Source organism: Pseudorca crassidens, chromosome 1 (genome assembly GCF_039906515.1).
Source record: "Pseudorca crassidens isolate mPseCra1 chromosome 1, mPseCra1.hap1, whole genome shotgun sequence".
NCBI lineage: Eukaryota > Metazoa > Chordata > Mammalia > Artiodactyla > Delphinidae > Pseudorca > Pseudorca crassidens.
In genome coordinates this window covers 130,992,746-131,015,034 of record NC_090296.1, presented here as the reverse complement: position 1 = coordinate 131,015,034, position 22,289 = coordinate 130,992,746, and the positions used below count along the sequence as shown (strand labels likewise).

Genomic DNA, 22,289 nt, shown 5'->3' with positions numbered 1-22,289 from the left:
CAGATTTTCAGCTAAAATAAGAGAAGGAAGTTCTGCCTGCCATTATGCAAGCTCTTGGGCACAAGGTCCCACCTCCTTTCCACGTGAGTGCAGAAAGATCTGTCTAGTAGGGTGGCTTGTCTGGCCCACGTTTCCACCACTCGCTGGCAGCCACGCAGGCCTGCTTGTCCGAGGTGCCCAGTCTTGTTCCTGCACACAGGAGTCAGAGGAAAGGGGCTGGTGGAAACAGTGGCACCCAGACAACCCAGCTTTTGGTCCACCTCCCAAGGAAAGTGGGCAGGGCCTCAGAGAAACAGTTAACTTCCCAGGACTCTGGCAGCAGCCTGATGGTGTAGGCAGCTCCTGTCTCCTTTTCTGGGAGGCCTTGGGAAGAGGCCCAAGCCTCCTGCTGAGGCTGCATGGGGAGAGGAAAGACCTTACCTTCACTGATGTATTGATAATCATACCTGCAAGGCCTCATTCCATATGGGATTTGAGCTGATTTCAAAAGCTAAGGCTCTAAGTTAAGTAAAAAAGAATGTTGGAAAGAGCTTAGGGTCAGCAGTAACTCATGGGAAAGAAACCTGCACAAAAAATTAAACAAGTGCCACGGAGTGGGGGTCTTTAACCTGGACAGACTTGAGGGTCCAAAAGGTTAAAAGCAGTGCTCTCTGGACTTCCAGTAACTTCCAGGGCACCAGCTTGTTCTGTTATCACATATGTGAGAAAGGTTACATCCCTTGGTCAATGAGACCAGGATCCACCAAAGAGAGATTTGGTTTTCTTTGTCTACACATGACATAGTGACAGTAATGCAATGAATAAAAATCATATTGCTGTATTTCAATGCACATTCTTTATCCTTGTGCAAGGAGAAAAAGAAACATGTTTACAGAGAAATATGTACCCGTGATGCTTTACCTCTTTCTTCTGATGCCTTGACTTCCTTCTCCCCCAACTACAGGCTACTCGAAATTGATATTTCCAGCAACAAGTTGTCCCACCTCCCACCGGGATTCCTGCATCTCTCAAAACTTCAAAAACTGACAGCTTCAAAAAATTATTTGGAAAAATTGTTTGAAGAAGAAAATGGTATGTTTTAGCATCAATAACCTGACTTACTTTGTCATTTTCTTCTTGATTGGGCTGTTTTTACAATTCATCCTCTTTTATTTTCCCCTAGCCACGAACTGGATTGGTTTGCGGAAGCTACAGGAACTCGATATTTCTGACAATAAATTGACAGAACTCCCTGCACTTTTCCTTCATTCTTTCAAGTCACTCAATTGTCTGAATGTCTCCAGAAATAACGTGAAGGTGTTTCCAAATGCCTGGGCCTGCCCTTTGGTTAGTAACTTGCCGAAGATCATGAAAGGAGCTGTCAGTCCACATCCATGCCAGCCTCACAGAGCTGTGGGTGCGGTGCATACCGCGTCCCCTTGGCGGCCACGCAGTGGTGTCCTGTGTTATAGACAAACATGTTACTCAGCATCCAGCAGCTGAGGGTCTCAGGCAGGTAACTCACCCGAGAGCCAGCGCACCTGGCTCTGGGTTTGAGATTCGCACCGTAACACCCACAGGACTTTCCACAACTACAGCCTGAACTTCTGGCCCAGGATGAGTTCTGTCCAAAAGGTGGGGTCGTTCCTTTAGGACAGCTGTAAAATAAGAATAAAGAAGAGAAGAATAGTCTGCATCCATAGTGCTGCCCATTAAATCATGGTATTTTCTCTTGGGAAGTTTGCTTGTTAAAACAGATGGAACAGCATAAAGAATATTTGTGTTTTATTGCTGTTTTCAATAGCAAATATGGAACTTCTCCGTCTCTAACATTAACATTTCTAGTTTAAGCATATTTGTGTGGGACATGGGCTCCTCTTCAGAGCACTGTCCTGAATTGTCCCATTATTTCCAAGGACAATGGGCCAGATGTTCTTGAGGGAAGGGAAAGGACCATGAGCCACCTTGGTCTCCCCAGGAAACCATTCCCATCCCTTCCTTGGAGCAAGGACAGGAAAATGGGGCAAGGATAGTCTGTAGCCTCTTAATTAGCTGAATTGTATTTATTACAGAGCCTTACTGTAATGGTCTTGTTTTTAACATTAAATTTGGAAACAGTCTTTATCATAGACACCACGGCATTTAGAAAGCTAATTAATTCTCTTTCTCATCAAATTCCTAGAAATGCTGCAAAGCATCCAAAAATGCCTTGGAGTCTCTACCAGACAAAATGGCTGTGTTTTGGAAGAACCACCTTAAGGATGTGGACTTCTCAGAAAACACACTCAGAGAAGTTCCCCTGGGACTTTTCCAGCTTGATGTAAGTCTAATAGCACCTTATTTCTCCTTTTCAGCTTTTGTAAGAAAATCACTCCACATTGCAGTGAAACCTGTATGCTTCTTCTGAGCTTTCAAGACAAAAAAAGTTGAAAGAAAAGTTTAACTGTCAAAGTCACGCATGGTTGTGTGCAAAGAGACTGAGAGGAAATGTGCAAAATGAAACAGCTCTGGGAGGGTGGCGGGATGATGAACTTTTATCCTCCAGAATTTTCTTCAGTGTTGACAGTTGAAGGCACAGCCCAGCAGCCCCTCGGACTGACCTCTGGCTCTGTTCCTTCCCGGCTCCAGGGTGAGCCCACCAGGCATTCTGGTGTGTGAAGCCCTGGCAGCACCACAGGGCAGGGCCTTCTTGTCCCTGCCTCCCTCTCTGGAAGTGGCAGAACTGGAATTCCCGGATGTGAATTCAGGAAGTGCCTTTTACCAGAGCCGTGTGTGTGTGTGTGTGTGTGTGTGTGTGTGTGTGTGTGTGTGTGTGTGTGTGTGTGTGTGTGTCCCAGCACGGGGCTGCCTTCTACCTTTAGCTTGTTCACACATCCGTCTGTTTTTCCCACTCCACTGAGAACCTTTGAAAGCAGAGCATGGATCCTATTCACCACTTGGTGCCCAGGGCCAGCCCCAGGTGGGAAATTCTGCATTACTCTGAAGGCATCAGTGTCAAGCCAGCAGAGGGTGCACGACTGGGGTGGGTCACCTTCGGTGTCACTGATGCCACCTGACCCCTGTCCAAGGCATCACCTGGGCCAGCCCAAGGAGGCATCATGCTGTGCCCACTCCCCTCCTGTGGTAACACAGTGGCCTCCAGGACCTTCAGACTCATCCACTATTCCCAGGACAGGTCCACAAATAATTGTCACTCTTAAGAAACCTCAATTCTGAGAAGTACTTAGATTCAGTTCTTTCTTGAATAATTGCATCCCATTGATCTGAAGGAAAGGATCTTCTATTAATTATCCCATCTGCTTTGTTCGCTATAATTTTATGAGTTTTAAGACACTGTGAAACCCCACACTGTTGGAATCTTTGTGACAGTGAATCGGTTATAATCATTTGGCTTCTCTTTGCCAGGGAACTGACTTTCCCTTCAGGTCTTCTGCCCCTTTGGTATTTGACATCGTCTTTGCTTCTCTCTCCCTCTGTCCCAGGCCCTCATGTTCTTGAAGTTACAGGGAAATCAGCTGATGGCACTGCCACCTCAAGAGAAGTGGACCTGCAGACAACTCAAAACCCTAGATCTCTCCAGAAATCAATTTGGCAGGTAAGCAGGGGTCTCTGTCCCCAGCAAGTTCTCAAATGTGTGTGTAGCCCCAGCCAACAGACGCATGGGATGGTGTCTCTACCAGCTTGCTGAACAGCCATGAAAAAGTGCCATAGGCTGGGCAGCTTAAACAACAGGCATTTATTTCTCACAGTTCTGGAGGCTGGAAGTCTGAGATGGAGGTGGCGGTGGGGTTGGTGTCTCCTGCGGCCTCTCTCCTTGGTATGGGGACAGCTGCCTTCTCCCTGTGTCCTCACACAGTCTCCCTCTGTGCCTGTCTGTGTCCTGATCTCCTCTTCTTATAAGGACACCTGTCAGATTGGATCAGGGCCCATTCTCATGACCTCATTTTAACTTGATCACCTCTTTAAAGGCCTATCTCCAGATACAGTCACATTCTGAGGTGCTGGGGGTTAGGACTTCAACATATGAATGGGGGTAACACAATTCAGCCCAAAACAGTGTCCTCCCATTTCTAATTTTTAAAGGATCCTGGAGAATCTCCTCATTTTAGCCTCACCTATCATTCTGTTCAAAAGTTTTTGCCAGTCACTAACCAATGTGTATAGAGATTGAATAAAAAGTACCCTCAAAGGTCTTTTAATAAAAGGGGAAAATCTGGGGATGAGCCGTGCTGGTCCTTGGGGCCCTGAAGACCAGCCTTCCTGGTTCACTTGCTGAAGGCCACTTCTGCAACATCTCAGTGGAACTTATGCTCCTAAGAGAACTCCCTCAGTGAACAGCGTGAAGTAACAGCCTCTGATATGGGCATTCCTGCCAGGTACAGAAATGCTAGCACCTGCCTGAGATGGAAAAGCTCAGGAGTGGAAACCACCAGTCCTGCCAGCTTGTTCTTTTCCGGAAAGACTTCTGAGCACAACTGGTGCTGTCCATGCTTACACGTCAGCTGCAGGAGCCCAAACACCCTGCCGATGGAATTTTCTCCCTTCTCTATGTGTGGCATTGTACAGTCACAGCCAAAATAGAAATGTCTTTGCCATGCTTTCCTCAAATTTTGACTTTTTTCACCCTACAGAAATGAAGATGTACTTAAAACAAAGCGAATTTCCTTTTTCACCACCAGAGGCCGCCAGCGTTCCGGGACAGAGGCAGGTGTGTGTGTTGCTGCTGGGAGATGAGACAGCTGGGCGGGGACCTGCCCCTGCTCCCCTACAGGGGGATGGCCCTCCTGTTGGGCCTTCCCCTGCAGTGCCCTGTGGGAATGCCAGAGATGCCCATGCTTGACTCAGAACCCTGGGAGTGCCTGTGCCCATGGTTCATGTCACACGGATGGCCTGCAGGTGTCCTGAAACCCCCTTTCCTGTTTGCAGCCAGCAAGACTAGTAGCTACTGTGTGTGGATGGCCTGCTGGGTGTGAGAACTGCCCTAGATACCTTACATGTGTCAGTCTTTCTTTAACCATCACATGACGTATGGGTTGTGGTTTTCCATTTTGTAGATGAGAAAACTAAGCCTCCAGAGTGTCTTCAATTCAGGCTTCCCTAGCAAAGTACCACTGACTGGGTAGCTTAAACAACAGAAATATATTTTCTCACTTTTCTGGAGGCTGGAAGTCCACGATCAGCGTGTGTCAGTTTCTGGTGAGGGCCCTCTTTCTGGCTTGCAGACAGCTGCCTTCTTGCTGTGTTCTCATGTGGCAGAGAGAGAGAGAGATAAAGAGCCCTCTAGTATCTCTTCTTATAAGGACACTAACCCCATCATGGAGGCCCCACCCTCATGACCTTGTCTAAACCTGACCACCTCCCAAAGACTCCATCTCCTAATACTATCACATTGGGTGTCAGGGCTTCCACATATGGACTTGAGGGGACACAATTCAGTCTGTAGCACAACGGTTGACTGATGTGGTCACATGGCTACTGAGTGCAAAAGCCAGGTCTCAGCCAGCACTGTGGAATCCAGCACTGGGGCCCGGGGGCAGTACTATGAAGTCCTTAACTGCCACACTATGGCATCTTGTGAGGTCCACATGGGGACACAGCCACCCTTGGCCCTGCAGGCTGTCCTGGCTGGGCTGAGATTCTGGAGGTCTTCCTCCAAACTCATTAGAAACACAACTTTTCCTAGGGTGTTTGTATGGTCACACAACAAGGCCAGTTCAGCAGAGAATGTTTCTAGGAAAACAGTTCTTTTTGTTCGTTATCTTCTGTAAGGTGCAGGGGGAGGTGTGGACCTGTCCCTCAAGTTCAGTCACCAGCCCTCTTTTTCAACCTGAAAACCAGGAGTTCTAAAGCCAACAACACTCACAGATATATCCCTCTGGATACTGTCCCATAGAACTGGAACAAATATTTAGGTTGTTTTAAGTGTAATATAACTTTTTTCTTCAGCTTGATCAATCTATATTGACAAGTGCTCTTTGAGTATAGATGGTGTGAGATGGGGATAAGAATTGCCACAGAGGCCAAGACACATTTGCAGGAGGTGAACTAAGTAGTCTGCTTACCTGATGCCCTTTTTTGATGAACTACTGTATACATATGATATGCATATATCAGTCATGTAAGAGTGTTTTTACATAGGATTGAAAAAGTAACACATCATCAGTGGAACAGAGTCCAAAAATAGACCTAATATAGGAATTTAATATATGATAAATGTGGCATTTCAATTTAGTGGGGAAGAGAATGTTTTATTGTTTCAATAAATAGTGCTGGTATAACTGCTTGTCCAGCTGAAAGGGGGGAAAGCACAGCACTAGATGCCCTACCTTACATCAGTTACAAACATCCCCATGTGGATGTTAGCTTGAAGCATAAAAGAAAAATAACATTTAAGAGAATAAATGTATAATATGGGAAAACCTTTAAAAGCTAGGTGGGAAATCCAGAAGTCATTAAAAAAAGAGCAAAATCTTGGGTGTTGTAAAAATGGAAAAACTTTGTTCAGTAAAAGGCATCATAAACAAAGTCATAACACAAACAGACTGAGAGGAAATATTTGCAACAAAAATTGTTACAACATAAATTGGCTTCAGCCCCTAATACACAAAGATGGCTTACAAATTGATTTTTTTTTTTAAAGTCAAACCCAATAGGCAGAAACTGGGCAATGGATATCAACAGTTCACAGAAAAGGAAGTCCAGATGGCCCAGAAAGAAAGGAAAGGCCCTTAACCTTGCTACTAGGGAAATGCAATCTGGAATTTCATAACTGATCCTTTTCAAAACAAAGGGCCTTAAGACTTTGTAAATTGAGTCCAGACACAGGGATTTCACTTGGAAGGAAGGAGAAGCAAACACTTTTTTCTCATGGATGCCCAAACAGGAGGGTAGGCACGAAAAGAGCTGCTAGTGTGGATCTCGGCCACACTTCCATCGCTGTGGGTCAAGCCTCAGGGGTTGCCGTTGACTAGAAAGGTGTCTCCAGTCTAGAAATGCAGAGCATAGAGATGTGCACAAGGAGGTGCACCCAGCACCCTGCAGGAACAGCCACTTTCTATTGAAACTGCCAGAGTGCAAGGCCAGAGGCACACAGTGAAAAGTGGGACAGAAACATGTACCTGTGTTCTGGAGACCCTGCTGGTGGCCCGCAGGAATGTGTCTGGAGCTAAGGGAGGGGCCACACCTCTGGGAGTTTCCCTGGCAGAGATGGATGGTGCTGTGCTGTTGGCACATGACAAAAGCCTCTTGATTTTTTCAATTTCGAGTAGAAAGTTGAGGCCCACACCTGGTGAAAAGGAGAGACCCGCTGCAAACCCTTTTCCTCAGCAGGGTTATTCTCTCAGGCTGTTGACCTCGGGTAAGGGATTATCTATACTTGTTTGCAGATGGATAGTAAAACTCCAGGTAGATTTATGTACATTCAAGTAGTCATGTTGGCACAGTGGCCTTGTCCAAAAATAATTTGGACAGCCATTTTTACAGTAAAATTCAGACCAGCTGAGTCATAAATAGCTTATGAATAAATAATTACGGCTCATAAATACCTTGAGCTGTGCTCTGCCCAGCCCAGTTTCCAGAGTTTCCATTCTGGGCCAGGAGGTCTGTGTCAGGTGTTGCCTCTGTTTGCAGTATAAATCCTTTATTCCATCCATCCGTTACTTAAAGAGGCTTCATAAACGCCAAGGTGAAACTTTAAAATTGGAAAGCACAGAAGCCATGTGTTCAGAACGTGTGTTCTGGGAAGAAAGTGAGCCTTTCTTATTCTTGATGTTCTTTCCATGGGAATTAGGGCTGAAGTTGATCATTCTTTTTCATTGGAAAAAAAAAAAAACTCTTTTTGAACATTTTTCTTGTAGAACAAGGACTAGTACAAAGCTGTCTTTAAAAGTCTGTTACACATTTATTTCCATAGGGGCCATTCACGTGGCACTAGCTGGGCAAATTTTCCAGGCGCCAATATCTGTATTCCGTTATCGTCTCTCCCAGAACATTCTCTGATACCAGGTTACCCCATTACCATTGAGACTGCAGCTACATGTGTGGAGAAAAGCCAGAGTTAAGGGAGGAGCTGTGATCAAGGGCAGAGGAACGTCGTTTCAGCCCTGCAAAAGAATTCTAGCTTCTCTATCTCATGTGTCTGGCAGAGAACCGGCTGAGAGGGCTTTGAGGCAGTTGTTTTACCTTGAATTTGAGCTGAAAGGGACCCTCAGGGGTGTGCTCTCCCTGCCTTAGGAGAAAGGAAAAGGAACTTCAGAGATTCTGCTGCAATCCAACCCTCTGATTCCCATCGGTTTCCAAGCCCTCCCCACATTCTTTCTCAACTCACACACTCTGGTGCTGTGGAAACAGCAAATTTGATGTGATTTTAATAGTAATCTCATAATTAGCCTAATTAATGAAATCACTTAAATATACTAGAGTTGACTTGTTTTTCAGAGAATGCCATCCTAGGAAGCATAAAAACCAAGCTCACATTATTATTTTTCAGTTAACTAGCTTTTTTAATTGATCAAGTAATACATGTATATGGTAAACAAAATTTCTGAACTGCACCAAAGGCATGGAGTGAATATTCAGTCTCCTAGTGTTACCAAAACAAACTCAGGTCCACTCGCCCACATGCAGTAAAGCCAATCTACTGACACCGGGTTTTAGTGAAGGAAAAGTGCAGTGTTTATTGCAGGCACCAAGCAAGGAGTCCAGGCAGCTAGTGCTCAAAAGGCCTGAACTCCCCAAAGGCTTTCAGGGAAAGGTTTCTAAAGACAGGGTGAGGGAGGGGGATTATGGGGTGTGTGATCAGCTCGTGGACATTCTCTTGATTGGTTGGTGGTGAGGTAATCGGGAGTCAATCTCATCAACCTTCTGGTTCCAACCGGTCTGGGGACTGTGTGCTTGTGGGCAGCATACAGTTAACTTCTTCCACCTGGTGCGGGATTCAGTATCTGCAAAACAGCTCAAAGGACATGGCTCAGAATATTATCTATAGCTCTTGAGGAGGAACTAAAGATCCTTGACTTTGTCTAATAGCTAAACTATTATTTTGTCTTGCTTGACTGTTTTCCTTTCTTTCTGCATTTTCTCAACTTCTCTGATGAAATGTACTCTTTAGAACTTGGGGAAGCCTAAGAGGCTACAATTTTTCTACCGACAAGGGGCAGGAGGAGGACATGGGGTTGGGAGGGTCTGTTCTGGGAAGGCCCCATAGGGTCCTGCTCCATTACACTAGTAATTCCCTTCTCCAGAGCAAACTATGGAAGTTCATGTGTCCGTGGTAGCAACTGTGTTTGTGTCTGACATACATTATAACATATACACCACATATGTGTATTTGTGGTATGTATACACATGCCTATAACAGCATGCAATGTATACATATGGTTGTGCATGTGTGGTATGTGTACGCATGCCTATAACACCTTATAACATATGTGCATGCACATAACTTCATATGCATGCTTGTGTGCATTGTGGTGTGTGCACGTAACATCATATAGCATACATATGTGCACATATGTGTATGTGCACGTAACTTCGTGTAACACATGCATGCGTGTGTGCATGTGTGGTGTGTGCACATGCACACAACATCATATAGCATGCATATGTGCATTGTAAGGTGTGTGCACACATGCATATAACATACCTAAATTCATGGGAGGGTGTTTGATCTCATGTTTGCATATGTTTTGTGGTACACAAGTTAAGCCTTCTAGATACCTAATTCCACACCTTGCTTTTTTGATTTACCAATAGCTCTTGAGTATCTCTTCATACCCATACATGTAGACCTGCCCTGTGCTTTGTAATAGTTGTATATAATCCCATTACTCATTTAACCAACTCCCTGTGGGTGGACATATAAGCTGTCTTCTACCTTTACTGTTACAAAGTGTGCCACTGAGTGTGCTTGTTCTCACATCTTTGCCATACGTGCCAGGATGTCTGTAGGACTGTTTCCTGGAATTAGAATCCCTGGGTCCATGAGATGAGCACCTTATTCTGATAGACTTGTCAAAAGTGCCCTCCAGAGGTTGTACCAGTTTATACACCTCCAACACTGTGATGGTCCAGAATTATTTTTCAAATGTACAGTCTGCTTTGCCATTTCTTTGCAGCATGTGTACTGGAATTTCCTGCCTTCCTAAGTGAGTCTTTGGAAGTCCTTTGTCTGAATGACAACCACCTGGATGCAGTCCCACCCTCGGTTTGCCTACTGAAGAGCTTATCAGAACTCTACTTGGGAAAGTAAGTACACAGCCAGAGCAGTTGCACTGGCTCTTCTGGCCCAGGGAAGCAGAATGTCCTTGTGTAAACCACCTGAGGACACGGAAGCCAGGGAGAAATAATCCACCTATGTACCAAGAAGCAGCAGTTGGATTTTCAGAGCCAGGCTTAGTCAAAGAGGCGAGGGAAGGGAAGGCAGAGGTAGTGATACAATGATGCCTTCTTTGCTATTTCACTCATTTATAATGAGAAGGACTCCTCAATCGTCCATCCTTTCATTTACTAAGTTCCTACTGCCAAGCACTGCTGGGGGATTCAGACAGTGTGCAAAACTTGATGAAAATATAAAATAATTCAGGTTACATTGCCTTGTCAAGAAGAGGCAGTGATCATCCTTAGGATAGTGTAAATGATAGAAAAGATGGGAAAGTTGGGGGAGGGGACCCCGTTCTAAGCCATGGGGATTTGCAGAAGACAAAGCTGCCATTTGTACCACTGGCTTCCCAGGGAGAAAGGCTTTGGAATTAGTATTTAAATGGAACACTTGAAATCAGGGCCCAAGATGTTGGGCTTGGGGTATAGACTGTCAGTGGCCCCCACAGGCCCCAGAGGCTGATGGGCTGCTGTGTGTGTGTTCTTCCATGGTGTGTGTGTGCCCTCAGCAATCCTGGCCTCCGAGAGCTCCCTCCTGAGCTGGGGCAACTGGGCAACCTCTGGCAGTTGGACATTGAAGACCTGAACGTCAGCAATGTGCCTGCAGAGATTAGAAAAGAAGGTAGGGCTTCCTCAGCGTCACCCCCTCGAAAAGGCACTCAAGTCCAGTTGTTAAGGACCTGGGGTGGAAACAGCTCGGGAACCTGTGGAGCCCACCTCTGGCTCCCGTGTTTGGGAAGATGCTGTAAAGTTATCCAGAACTCAATGGTTGCTCTGGACCGTTGTATTGCAATTGACCATGTGATCAAACCAGCTATGACCTGTAGCAGCAAGGATGCTGTCTTTAGATCCTTGACTTTTAGACTTCACTTCTGGGGTGATTCATATCACGCCTTCCCTCCATAGACCCAATAGTCTTCTCAACTCACCCAGTTAGAACACACAGAAAGTGTTCTCTCCAGATAGGACTTTGTTTCTCAAGAGATATGAGCATGTTCCCACCTATATGGCAGCAGCAGCATCCACCCTCCCCAACTGTGATTTTGCACAGGCCCCAAAGCAGTGCTGTCTTATCTGCGTGCTCAGCTGCGGAAAGCGGAGAAGTGTAAGCAGATGAAGATGATCATCGTGGGTCCTCCGCGTCAGGGCAAGTCCACCCTCCTGGAGATCTTACAGACGGGGAGGGCCCCCCAGGTGGTGCACAGCGAGGCCACCATCAGGACCACCAAGTGGGAGCTCCAGAGGCCGGCTGGCTCGAGAGCCAAGGTCAAGGATGGTTGGCGTGCAGAGTCCCTGTGGGAGGGAGGGAGCTTCCAGGGCCCCTTATCTCTCCTCTCCAGAGAGCCCAGGAGTTTCTCAGCCTGGTATCTGAGGCCCAGGATATTTGCAGGGGTCACTGTGTGTGTTTCAAACCAGCTCCTGCCAAGGGCAGTGAATAATTTCTTAACGTGTCCTTGTAGTTTTTCTGTTATAGCTAAGCTGAGGTTCCAGGCCAACCCTGGCTGACGGTTAGACTGCTTTGATGAGCTTTTAAAGACAGCAGTGCCCAGGCCCCAAAGACTGTGATTCAGATGGCCTGGGACGGGGCCCCTCCCCAGAGCTGAGAATGAACTACTGCTGTAGGAGTGAGATATACTAATACCTGCCCCTAACAGGAAGGCTGAGAAGGCAGCCCCGGCATGAATGCACTGTCCTCCTCAAAACCTGCTTTCACCCCAAGTTCTGAAAGGTCTAGTTTCTAAGCCCTAATTAAAATGAGTCCTTCAACGAACCTATTAATCATCCTGTTTTTCATTCAGTATTAGACAAATGAAAATTGTCTTGCACTTGAATCAGAGAAAAGAGCCTGTGGAATATTGGTGGGATGGACTATAGCACAGGTCTGAGCTATTTCTCCCGGCACAGGGGGTGAATACATGCCAATGATGCCTCCCTTACCTGTTGCTGTATTTGTGGGTATACGTAGCCACACAGCGATACAGGTGCAAGGAGGCTATTTGTGGAAAACTCAGCGAACTTGAGGCCAGAGGCTGCACGATTTTCCCCACAGCCCCCAGCACAGGGCGAGCTAGAGATCAGTTTTATTGCAGAGTCTTTCACACAAAATCACTTGAAGTCAGGGAAATCCAATTTGAGTCATGAAACATTTAAGCTGAATGTATATTTTAATATGGACTCAGAAACTAGTTCTCTAGAGAATGGAGATCTGCCCATTAGGGCCAGATAATTAACACCAGCCCTGCCCCCTTCCCCAGAACACCCCAGGAGTGAACCTAGCTAACGCATGTCCAAAGGTTCTCGAAAGTAACCAGAATCTGGATTCTCTCCTGCTTTTTTAAGCAATTATTCCACGTCACTTTCTTCCAGCAGTTCTTAAGCAAATAGCTGTCCGAGGTCTGAGGGGTGAATTAGTATTTCCACTTTTCCTGACCTTCGGCTGCCCCCACTTCCTTTCTGCCATCATTCAAGTTTCTCCCCACCCCTTTCATTGAAGGACAACCACCTGATCTTGTGAACACTGAATTCCGTAATTCTCTGTGTGGCTGGGCCTTCAGCCAGTTTAGAACAGCTGTCCATTTTCATCTTTACACCAAAAAAGCAGGTCAGCACGCTGTGTCTTGGAGTCCAAACTGCAGCATGGTGTGAACGATTCTTTGCCACAGAAAAGTGCAGCCTTAGCTACTTGGGCCAGACCCTGACCTCATAAAACGATAGAGAAACCACCATTTACACAGCCTTTCCCCAGAGCCCAACAACTAATCTTTTGTTAGATTCCCACATCAGGGCCATTTCCCATCATCCTTGGTGGGCACTGCCCTCTGACCTGCACAGTTCAGAGGCCTGTCTGCTTGGCCTTGCCCTCACTCGGATGGAGGTTAAGCCTTGGTGTGAGCACTGCCGTCAGCCCCTGGCTTCTTCTGGCAGGATGTCTCCTAACAGTCTGCAGCTGAGATGGAGGCAGACAGTGCCCTCCGACGTTCTGCAGACGCCTCTGCCCACGGGACCCAGGCTTCCAGGACCCCCTGCTCCCATAGCAGTAGATGGAAGCCCCTAGAAGCCCACCTCCAAACCGCTGGGCCCCCTTCCCTCCCTCAGATGGCTGGTTCCTGAGAAAAACAGCAGGACAGGCTGTGCTTTTCCACGGCTGTGCCTTTACCAGGCCCCCATGTACAACGTTCAGAGTGATCAGTTATCTCAATTTGATTGACTAAAACCCTGGTTGCTAAAATGTCTCCCTGTTGCTGCCTTGTTGCTCAAGTAGGTTGAGTCTGTGGAGTTCAACGTCTGGGACATCGGTGGCCCCGCCAGCATGGCCACGGTCAACCAGTGCTTCTTCACAGACAAGGCCCTGTATGTGGTGGTTTGGAACCTGGCACTGGGGGAGGAGGCTGTGGCCAACCTTCAGTTCTGGCTTCTCAACATCGAGGTGAGGGGGTGCCAGCCCTTCAGCTCTCAGTCCTCAGGACATTGCAGGGGCCCCGCCGCTTCTCAGGGGGAAAAAGGAAAAAAGGAAATGGTTAGGGAGAAATGCTTTGCACTTTGCTGGGCTGTCACGAGGCCCCAGAATCACAGGTCACTGTGAAGTACTTAAAACCCTCCTGGGCCACATGGTTGATGGTGCTCTTGTACTTTTCTGCTTCCTTAAATTTAAGAGCCCCACATCGTGGACCCAGGAGGGGAACGGGGCTCCCCTCTTCCAGTGGAAAGGTGACGTGGGCCAGAAGCTGGGGCGCTGTCTGAAGGGATCAGAGATGGAGGCCCCAGGGAGTGTCACAGGCCCTCACACACCCCCTAGTGCGTGGCAGGCCCTCGAGGTTCTCAGAGAGGAGTGCGGGGTGCAGCGGGGTGATGGTTGAGGGCCAGGCCGTACAGGGTTGGCACATCCACCACCTAGGGAATTGTTCCCGTCCCCAGCCAGACTCTCTCTCACAGGCCAAGGCCCCAAATGCCGTGGTGCTGGTGGTGGGAACACACCTGGACTTAATCGAAACCAAATTCCGCGTGGAGAGAATCGCCACGCTGCGCGCCTATGTGCTGGCGCTCTGCCGCTCACCCTCCGGGTCCAGGGCCACCGGCTTCCCGGACATCACCTTCAAACACCTACAGTGAGTGTCCCATGGCATCCTGCTCGTCCCCACCTGTCGCGGGGCTGTGGCTACTGGCCCCTCACTTGTCCATCTCCCTGGGGACGCCTGCTCTGCCTGCAGAGGGCTCCTGAGGCAGGGGCTGTGCTCCTCTGTTGCCCTGTCCAGGGTGAAGGGTGGCAGCTGGGCCCCCAGAGCAGATGCAGCCCTAGGGAGGGTGAGGAGCTGCCAGAGGATCTGCAGGGCAGGGCCTGGAGACACTCTCTGTGCTTCCTGTCCAAGCCTCCCCACCCCCAGGGCCAATGCTGAGCGTGCACGGCCCCAGTGGGACCACGAGATAGAAATTCAAATACCACCCATCACATTTGTTGATCATTGATCAAGAACAGACCCCAGGTGTGGTCCTGGTCCTCCCAGTGTATCTGAGTGGTCCAGAGGGGCTGAGATGGGGGAGGGCCACAGGGTGGGATTCAGGATGGGCCAGTGCTGGTGGGACCAGTGTCCTGGGCATGTTGATTCTCCCACTCCTGTCCTTGGATTCTCACGACAGCTCTGCAGGTTATGGAGACTGTTGTGCCCACTTTGAAGATTATGAAACTGAGGCTCAGCTAGTAAGTGTTCTCTGACTGCTACCCTGGTGGCTCTTGGGTTCCCTCGCTCTGGGTGAAGTGCCATGGGCATTGCTGCATGGGTCAGCCTGGAGACATGCCATGTGGCTCAGAGTACAGGATGGGGCTTTCAGGAATTCCTCGAGTGCCCTTGAGAATGCCCCCTGGGGCCTGCGATGATAGGAGTGCTGGCTCTGGGTCAGAAACCTGAGTCCCACCCAAGCCTGCTCCTTTCCAGCTTGTGTCCTTGGGAGTCACCTTGTGCCTGCATGCCTCACTTTCCTCCTCTGTAAAGTGGGCACGTTGGGAAGACAGACTAAAGCAGCACATTGTGGTGCCCCCAGCACCATGCTTTGCATCAAGTAAGGCCTCATTAAATTTCTGTGTCTATCTCTCATGAGTTTTCTCAACTTGCCAGTGTTTGGGACGAAACACTTAGGAAAACAGAGGCACTGCAGTACTTGTCAGAGAGGGGAGGTACGATGAATAAGCACGGTTCTTTTTTGCACTCACAGCGAACTTTCCTGTAAGAGCCTGGAAGGTCAGGAAGGGCTGCGGCAGCTCATTTTCCACGTCACGTGCAGCATGAAAGACGTGGGCAGCACCATTGGTTGCCAGCGACTCGCGGGGAGGCTGGTGGGTACCTCTCATCCCCTTGAAGCCAGAGGGGCCTGCTTCCCATGTGTCAGGGGAACTGTACCTCCCTCTCTCTTTCTACTGTAAAACACATGTGCTGTATATAGTGTGTGGTCCCCATGTGAGCAGTTTCTTGGGGGAAGAGAGGGGTGGGACAGTGACAGGAAGCATTCCACCTACTCCGTCTTCTGGAGGGTGGCAGGCGAACCAGGCTGGCTGGGCACACCTGAGGGCCCAGCCTTTCCCACCTGTCCCAGATACCCAGGAGCTACCTGAGCCTCCAGGAGGCCGTGCTGGCAGAGCAGCAGCGCCGCGGCCTGAGCGATGATGTGCAGTACCTGACGGACAGGCAGCTGGAGCAGCTGGTAGAGCAGATACCTGGCAATGACATCAAGGACTACGAGGACCTACAGTCCGGTGGGTGGGCTGAGAGGGTGGGCAGGGAGAGGGGATCAGGTGGGTACCAGCAGGCACAGGCACAGGGCCCTGGGGAGGGGCACTCAAATTTTTTACCACTCTGCGCATGTCTGCAAATGACTGCAAAGACACTTCAGGTATCAATTTCGGGTTACAAATCAATTTTAACGAGTAAGTGAATTTGCAAAGATGGAATCCATGAATAATGGAGATCAGCACATTGGCAATAGTTACAAGATGCCTCTTGAGAACATGTGAAGGGCCCCATGTGTTGGGAGTGTTGGTTGCTTCCTAAGAAGAATCTGTAAGCTGGCCCCCTTAGGAGGAGGTCATCCAGAGTCCCTTTTGCCCTTTGTTTGACACTGTTCCCTCATCCCCTCCCCTGAGCAGCCATCAGCTTCCTCATTGAAACCGGCACCCTGCTCCACTTCCCGGACACCAGCCACGGCCTGAGGAACCTCTACTTCCTCGACCCCATTTGGTTGTCTGAATGTCTGCAGAGGATCTTCAACATCAAGGGCTCCAGGTCGGTGGCCAAGAATGGGGTGATCAGGGCGGAGGACCTCAGGATGCTGCTGGTTGGGACCGGCTTCACGAAGCAGACAGAAGAGCAATATTTCCAGTTCCTGGCGAAATTTGAGATAGCCCTGCCCGTCGCCAACGACAGGTGAGGCCACGGACTGGGCTGTGCCGGTTGCTCCCTAGAGGAAGGAATTAGGGCTGGGACCACTGGTGGCTCGAGCAAGATTTCCAGGGATGGGCCATGATAATGACCTGCCTGCCTGGGCTGGGGCAGCAGGGTGTGGGCTTGGCCGGTCCCCCGGCTTGCTGCTCCTTCCTGTGCCTTGGATGTCCCTTTTCAGGGGGTTCAAAGAAATCCATTTATTGAAAAGGTGTAGGAAAACATGCAAAAATAGCAATGGCATTAAAGGTAACTTTGGGAAGTTCACGCTTTGGGAGGTTGATTGCTTGGTTATTTGATGAATAAAAATGGAGTAAGTAACAAAGATGTGTGTGCTAATTATACAGACCAGCTTCAAAATGCAGGGAGGGCAGGGGCTGGAGGGGCATGTGGGTTAAATCTGATGATGCTCTGACCTAAACCAGCTTGGTTCTCAGGGCCTCCTTGCCCTATTTTCAGTTTCAGCCATTTCCTGGGTCTGATGCTGATGTTGGCCCTGAGGCAGTAGCCAGGATGCCAAATCCACAGACCTTTTCCATTCATCTGTCATAGAACTTGTCACCACCCTGCCCCTCAACCCCAGAGCTCTGGGGGGATGCCCACAGGAGACTCCCAGGGAGCTGCCCTGGACCCTGTGTGGCCAGCCCAGCAATTCCATCAGCACAGACTGGGTCTCCTGGGAGCCAGCCCTGGGCCATCTCTCTCTGAGATTTCCACTTGGTCTTATGACTATGGGAGGGGGCCTCAGTTCTTCCTGTTCCAGCTTCGTGACGGCCAAGATTGAGTCCTAAAAAGAGAAACCCCAAAGAGGAATTCAAAACCCACATGATCCCTCACACCATGGCCCCGGTGTATCCTTGACTTTGGCCCATGAAAAAGCACACAGTGAAGCAGCCTGTGAGTTTACAACACTGCCAGAAGCTGACAATTTTCTGGTTATTTTATCAACAGATTAGAGGAATGAGGAGATATTAGCACTATGTAAAAGCAAGTCCCAACCTCCTTTCTTTTCTCATCTGTAAAATGGGAATAATACTCTTATCTACTAGTATTATAGTCATTGTGAGGATTAAATTTGATAATACATGTAAACTATGAGAAGTGTCTCCTGCACCTGTGAGCTTCAAGGACATCAAGGATTATCAGTACTGTTATTGTTTCCATCTTTGTGTTAAGTGCTCATAGCCAATGGTGTCTGGTTCCATCTAAAGTCAGGAGTGTCCAAGCATTTTCCATCTTAGCACAGGTATAATCGTTCCCTTGTGCCCCAGGGACAAGGAGTTCCAGCTCCTCGCACCATAAGGTTTTATATGGTCAAAGACACTATCAACAAAAACAAAGGCATTTGCTGCTCCTTTTAGAGCATAGTTTTCAACTGCAGCCCTGAAAGCTTCCAGTCCCTGGGAAAACCTTCAGGGTATTTCTGAACCTCCCTACACTTCTGAGTGTTTGTGTACCTTCCAGGGGGGACTCGCTGGCTCTCAGCACTCAGGGAAGGCTCCTGCCCGACTGCTGAGACAACCTCAGGGACATACTGTGAGCCGGCTCCGCAGTGCCCAGGTCTTCACAGACTTAATGTTCAACAGGCACATGAAGAACTCACCTCTTAATTCCCCAGGCTCTTCCCCTGGGACAGCCTTGCCCTACCAGTGATCACTTTTAAGGAGGTGCCAGTGGTCTCCCAGGGCTCCGCTCACCTTGAGCAGGGCTTCCATTGCCAGTCAGTTTAAATCTCTTCACTTGCCATGCTGGCTTCTAAGTCTCCTCTGCCTTCAAAAATATTGAGCACCTGCTCTGTGTGCTGCGTACTGGGGCACCTGGGTGCAGAGCGTGCTCCCTCCCCTTGCCCAGGGGACACCTGCCAGGTAGAAAGAAGCAGGAAGCTGCAGCACACAGGCAGTGTAGGGGCTCCTGTGAGATCCAAGCTGAGCATGATGCAGGCAGAAGAAGCAGGATAAATCACACTGGGCACTGACGAGAACTGCCTATTTGGGGAGGTCAGAGAGATAAAGAAGGACTTCTCAGAACTTAAAGGACTAAATCAGGGCATCTGTTGGACATCACCTGGCTGTGGAGAGAGGCACTCTAGCTGGGGTAGTTGAGAAGGTCCTTTCACCCAAGACCTGTAATGGCTGAAAAGGACCAAAAACTTCACCATCTGCCCCCTGTCCATCCTTCTCTAACCCTTTGAGGTCAGTATCCATTCTCTTCCCATGTCAGGGAAGCAGAATCGCAATGAGCTTAAGCTGTGTGCTGAAGACAGAGCCAGGATCGATCCCTGGGTGCTCTGCCCACCAGGCTGTCACTGAATTTTCCTTCTACAATACTTTCAGCGCTTCCTTTCAGAAAGTTCTAAAGACGTTTTATAGGACCTAAACTGATGTATTTTTAAAGGATTAGGAGAGCTGAAGGCAAACCTTTAAGAAAAGGGCACATCCAAGGCTCTGCCCAAGGCCGCCTTAGCTCCAGGGCACACAGAAGATGCTGGTTGTCAGGGAAATCTTAGAGGGACCTCCCCCGTTTCAGCTGTTTCCAAATGATCAGTCATGAATGGCTCACTGACACTGTGATTCAGCGCTTTTATGAGTAAGAGTGCTCTCATAAAACATCGCTCTTTTGCACAAACAGCCTCATTCGAACTTTTAAGGCAACTGTGTTGTTTCAACTGGTCAAGAACAATAAATAGCTTCTAAGGCCAAAAACATTTCTCTGACCCCAATATCTACATTGTCCTTAGAACTGTGCAGCTGTATTTGTTTTTCCTTCACCATCCAAAGTTAATTTTAAGTGACTCCCCAGTCGCAACCCAGTTTACAGAGAATTAACTACTATTTGCTCTGTTTATGACCACAGATGTTTCCACGTCTTCCCTTAGCCGTATTCTAGTCTCTATCTTAGAAACGTCAATAAACAAATTCACTGTGCCTATCTTCATTTTCTCTTGGAGCATTTATTCGAAGCATATAAACTACCCCCTCTATCTAAAAATAAGATTCCAAGGCCCTGGAAGGAAGGCACCCAGCAGCCTGAGCTGTTTCAGCAGAGCCTGCCCCAGGCCAGTCCATCTGCTGGGGTCAGGGCCCTGCAGCAGAGCTCAGGCCCCTGGTTCACCAGCCCCCTTTGGTGTGTTTCAGCTATCTCCTGCCACATCTTCTTCCATCCAAACCTGGCCTGGACACCCACGGCATGCGGCATCCCACAGCCAACACCATTCAGAGGGTGTTTAAGATGAGCTTCGTTCCAGTTGGCTTCTGGCAAAGGTTTATAGCACGGATGCTGATCAGCTTGGCCGAGATGGACCTTCAGGTAGTTGCATTTTCTGCATGGGGCAGTTTTTGCTTGCATGCGAGGCACTTGCAACTGTGCCCTGGTGGGAGGGAGGGAGGGAGGAAGGGAGGGAGGGAGATGCCGTTTGCTGGAGGAGCCTGGCTGAAGACCCTTCTCCTGCAGCAAATCTGCTGACTTAGGGCCCGGAGGCCAGTACAGCATGGCTGCCTTCTCTCCTCTAAGCCACAGACCCATTTGAATCATTCTGTGAATACCAAATCAGTGCCTAGCTGGCTTGGACAGAATATCCCATCAGGGTTCTAATCTAACCAACATCAACATCCCCTGGAGGGCTTGTTAGAACACAGACAGTTAGGCCCCACTTGGGTTCTGGCTCCGTGGCTATGGACTGGGACTCAAGAGTCTGCTTATCCAACCACTGCCCCAGGTGATGCTGCTGGTCAGGGACCACACCTCGAGAACCATGGCCTCAGAATCATGGCTTTACCATTCAGGCTGTGACTAGACTCCCCTAGGGAGCTCTAACAGACACAGACCAGACACAGACACAGACCACTAAGTCAGAATCTGTGGGTGTGGTAGCCAGGGATCAGTATTTTTTAAAGCTCTCCAGGTGACTCCACTGTCCAGTCAAGCTTGAGAACCACTGGCATAGAACGTTAACTTGGTCTGGGAGCAGTGAAGACCTAACCCAAGGAGTTCTTTTCTGTGGGTTCACCTGGTGTTGTGTTGAAGGAAGTCCCAGCTGTCAGTCAACATTCATTTCATGCAAGACAATAACATGGAAATAGTGGTTGGCTAGAGTGGTGGTTCTCAAAGTGGGGTTCCTGGGCCAGCAGAATCAGCCTCACCTGGGAACTTGTTAGAAGTGCAAATTCTCGGGCCTGCCCCAGAACTGCTGCATCAGAAACTCCAGGATGGAGCCCAGGGCTCTGTTTTTCACAAACCTTCCAGCAAATTGTAACTTACTTTACAGTGTGAGAACCCCTGACATAAGCCAGGACTGTTGAATAATTGACATTAAACTCAGTATGAGTTTGCTTTTGCCATGTTCTATTTATAAGGCCCTTATGGAATTAAACTTCTTGTATTAAGTAAAGATATTCTTTGATCTTCCCATTTTACTGAAATGTTCAAAAGTAAATGGTAGAGCCTGAAAATGCTTTGGCATCTTCTCTCACAGCTCATGTTAACAGGAGGGAGACTTGTTAGCAACACAGTTGGGTGCACTGACAGATGGAAAGAGTGGGCGCATGGGTCACTCTTCCCTCCCTTTGAACTCTTCCTCCTGCCACGTTCTAAGTGGAAGGTCACCAAGCACCAGCATCGTGTGAGGCCTGAGCTTCCAAGTGGGCTCCGTGGCTGGCGGGGTGTGGGCCCAGCCGGGTGTGGAAGCAGGCGCCCTTCCTGGCAGCATCCCTCACTCAGAATTAGGAAAGAAGTCCTGTTGAAGTTCAGATGAGGAAAAGGAGTTCAGTCTCAGAAGTATCAAAGGCATGCAAATTCAAGCATTGATAAGATACCACTTGGCACCTATCAAATTAGCAGAGAGCTAACAGCCAGCCCCAGAATCAGGAAAGTTCACACACCATGGTCAGTGAATATACAGCCTATTCACCTTGAAAGCGATTCCTCACTAGGCATCCAGAGCCTGAAAATGTTCAAACCCTTTGACCCAATAATACTACTGCTATAAATCTGAACTACAGAAATCATTTGAAATCAGAGAAAGCTCTGTGGTTTTTCATGTTCATCTGGGCTATCTGAAAGAGCAAAAGATTGGAACCAACTTAAAGTCCAAAGAAGAGAATGATTCAGCAAATTACTATACTTAATAAAATATTGAGCTTTAGAAAAATGAATTTTATGAGTTTTTAACAACATAGGAAAAGCAAAGTTTTTTAAAGTATACACAATTAGACATTTAGAAATAAAAAATTACAAAATATGACCTCAGCTGTTTTATAAACATACAGGTAGATAGGAAAAAAACCTGGAATAAAATATACCAAAATTTTCATGATCTATGTATTAAATTGGTATTTTATTTTCTCTCTTATATTTTTCTGTATTTTCCATATTTTCTAAGGTAACTTTTTGCTTGTAAAATCAGGGAGGGAAAAGATTTGAAAAAGAAAATCCTGTTTTCAATCTTTTAGGGAACATGTGTTCCCAGAGTATCCTGGAGACCCCCTCAGATAATGCAGCATTTCATTT

The 22,289-nt window shown here is 48.1% G+C and overlaps 1 protein-coding gene across 6 annotated transcripts in view; it reads left to right on the top strand.

Annotated features, from left to right (window-relative positions):
• LRRK1 (leucine rich repeat kinase 1) overlaps nucleotides 1-22,289 on the top strand; it is a 123,247-nt gene that overhangs the window by 74,340 nt on the left and 26,618 nt on the right. For all 6 annotated transcript variants that reach the window (XR_010947285.1, XM_067755850.1, XM_067755853.1 and 3 more), the window contains exons 8-21: nucleotides 944-1,071; nucleotides 1,163-1,326; nucleotides 2,162-2,299; nucleotides 3,462-3,574; nucleotides 4,611-4,687; nucleotides 10,095-10,224; nucleotides 10,866-10,978; nucleotides 11,408-11,622; nucleotides 13,619-13,783; nucleotides 14,290-14,462; nucleotides 15,565-15,685; nucleotides 15,943-16,102; nucleotides 16,493-16,769; nucleotides 19,919-20,090. Coding sequence is in view for 5 of the 6 variants with exons in the window: in XM_067755850.1 (XP_067611951.1) it covers nucleotides 944-1,071; nucleotides 1,163-1,326; nucleotides 2,162-2,299; nucleotides 3,462-3,574; nucleotides 4,611-4,687; nucleotides 10,095-10,224; nucleotides 10,866-10,978; nucleotides 11,408-11,622; nucleotides 13,619-13,783; nucleotides 14,290-14,462; nucleotides 15,565-15,685; nucleotides 15,943-16,102; nucleotides 16,493-16,769; nucleotides 19,919-20,090 (2,146 nt within the window). In the remaining variant the exon portion in view is untranslated. The remainder of the gene's footprint in view (nucleotides 1-943; nucleotides 1,072-1,162; nucleotides 1,327-2,161; nucleotides 2,300-3,461; nucleotides 3,575-4,610; nucleotides 4,688-10,094; nucleotides 10,225-10,865; nucleotides 10,979-11,407; nucleotides 11,623-13,618; nucleotides 13,784-14,289; nucleotides 14,463-15,564; nucleotides 15,686-15,942; nucleotides 16,103-16,492; nucleotides 16,770-19,918; nucleotides 20,091-22,289) is intronic.